General features: G+C 36.1%; 1 protein-coding gene across 1 annotated transcript in view; it reads left to right on the forward strand.

The window, feature by feature from the left end:
* The window catches only part of LOC107713532 (uncharacterized protein C3orf67 homolog), a 32,189-nt gene that overhangs the window by 6,498 nt on the left and 23,748 nt on the right, over nucleotides 1–1,943 (forward strand). Inside the window, exons 4-6 of the mRNA XM_016519065.1 lie at nucleotides 719–791; nucleotides 1,098–1,212; nucleotides 1,368–1,521. Of these exons, the coding sequence (XP_016374551.1) occupies nucleotides 719–791; nucleotides 1,098–1,212; nucleotides 1,368–1,521 (342 nt within the window). The remainder of the gene's footprint in view (nucleotides 1–718; nucleotides 792–1,097; nucleotides 1,213–1,367; nucleotides 1,522–1,943) is intronic.

Below are 1,943 nucleotides of genomic sequence, written 5' to 3' on the forward strand. Positions count from 1 at the left end.
ATTTCTATTACTGCTGTGAACTGACCACACAGAATTTGAAAAATATGAAAAAATTCAGGATTCAGCTGTCAGCACAATTAGAGAAAAGATATCAGCACAATAACACACTCTATAGCAAAATATTGTCTAATTATCGTTATCAATAAAATCCCAGAAAATTATCGAGATATCATTTTTTGTTAATATTGCACACCCCTAATTTATGTCATTTAATTGATATAATAATTTATTGATAATAATTTTTTTAATTAATATAATAATTAATACTTTTGACTAATCAATTTTCTTAAAAATGGTTTAAAGGCTGAAATGTAAAGTTTATCATTTTATAAAACTTTTTGTTTTTGTGAAAACTTGTATCTGAACTGTAAATTATGCTTTTTACAGTAATTTTACAGTTTAATATGGTACTATAGACATTGCCCTACCCCGCTCATATGGTATTAATTTTATTTGTGCAGGTCTTAAAAGGGTCTTAAATTTGATCTTAAAAATCCTGCAGAAACCCTGGATTAATAAAATGTTCTATTTTGTTTAGGCCTATAGATTTTTGTTGTTGTTATTGTTAGAACATCTTCAAAGCCAGATTAATAACAAAAATATCATATTGCCATAGGGATGCATATAAGGATTGAGTATCAGGTTGAATCACCATTTATACTGTATGTGTCTGTGCATATCTCTTTCACATCTAATCTCCTGTTTCTTGTTCCTACAGTTGGTCTGATTCAGAAGTTTCTGATTCTACAGGTGAACGTTCCATTGGGAAGAGATTTTTCCACTGAGTTTTTGTAAGCCCCGGCTTTTCTTTTCTTTGAATTCTTTTCAAATTTAGTGTCATTGTTAACAGGTTCCTTCCGACATCTATTTTCAATTTGCTGAAAACAATCTTGTTATGCTGCTATGATATAGTTGAAATTCAGAGAAAGTGTAGAGGGTTTATTACCATGGAGGGTGAATTAATTCACACTTTCACACATGCAGATACCACTCCTACACATTCTTCTACACACACACATATGAGAAAATGGTTAAAAATCTTTCCATCTGCCTTACAGAGCAAGCAATTTGGTTAACTTTTCAATGCTGTCTTCTAGAGTGACTGACGAAGAGCATCTAAAGAAGAGACTCTACCTGTCTACTGTGCACAAAGAGCTCTCAGCAACCCCTTTGCATGCCAGAATTCCTCTAACTTGCCTCAAACGCAATACTGTAAGTCCCGACTGCTGCATTCTCTGTGACTATCTGCAAATGAGCCGTCAGATCAATTGATCTGAGCTCAGTGAGACACTTTGTAACATGACCACAAAAATGACCTGAAAAATTTTCTTGAGCTAGTATGATAAGGTACTACTGTCTGTGTGCAGTGGTGTAATCTGTGTATCGATCTGGACTCTCTCACCGCTGAGATATTCAGAGGGACACGCTTCCTGTCTCTGGATGGCATCATCATCTCCTCCTTCTGTAAGGTCCGTCGCATCTTCACGATGAAGAATGAACCTGCAGACTGCATGGATGGAGGTTAGGGGAAAATGCATCCTGTGCTTCACTTTATGTATACTATTTTGTGGCCCACTTTTGAGTTCACTTTGGTGTCCCATTACTTTAATTAGAGCATTCGAGGCACAAACTGATTTTTTAATGAGATAATTGGATATGTTAGATAAACTATTATATAATGATCGTAAATGTAATGTTTAGTTGTGTCCTACATTTTGTGTCCTGCTAGTGCATGATTTTCCTCTTAAAGGCAGAGTGAGGGATTTCTGGTAGCCAATGTTTATATTTGAAATCACCAAAACAAACACGCCCCTACCCCAAAAGGGTCTTGCCCCTATTTTGATAGCTCCGCCCCACATATACGTACGCAACCCAGGCAACGATTAGTTCTGTGAAACAAAGCAAAACCAATGTTACACCGTGTCTACGGACGCGAGCGGCGC

The sequence above is a fragment of the Sinocyclocheilus rhinocerous genome, unplaced genomic scaffold, assembly GCF_001515625.1.
Source record: "Sinocyclocheilus rhinocerous isolate Xijiao unplaced genomic scaffold, SAMN03320098_v1.1 scaffold57, whole genome shotgun sequence".
NCBI classification, from domain to species: domain Eukaryota; kingdom Metazoa; phylum Chordata; class Actinopteri; order Cypriniformes; family Cyprinidae; genus Sinocyclocheilus; species Sinocyclocheilus rhinocerous.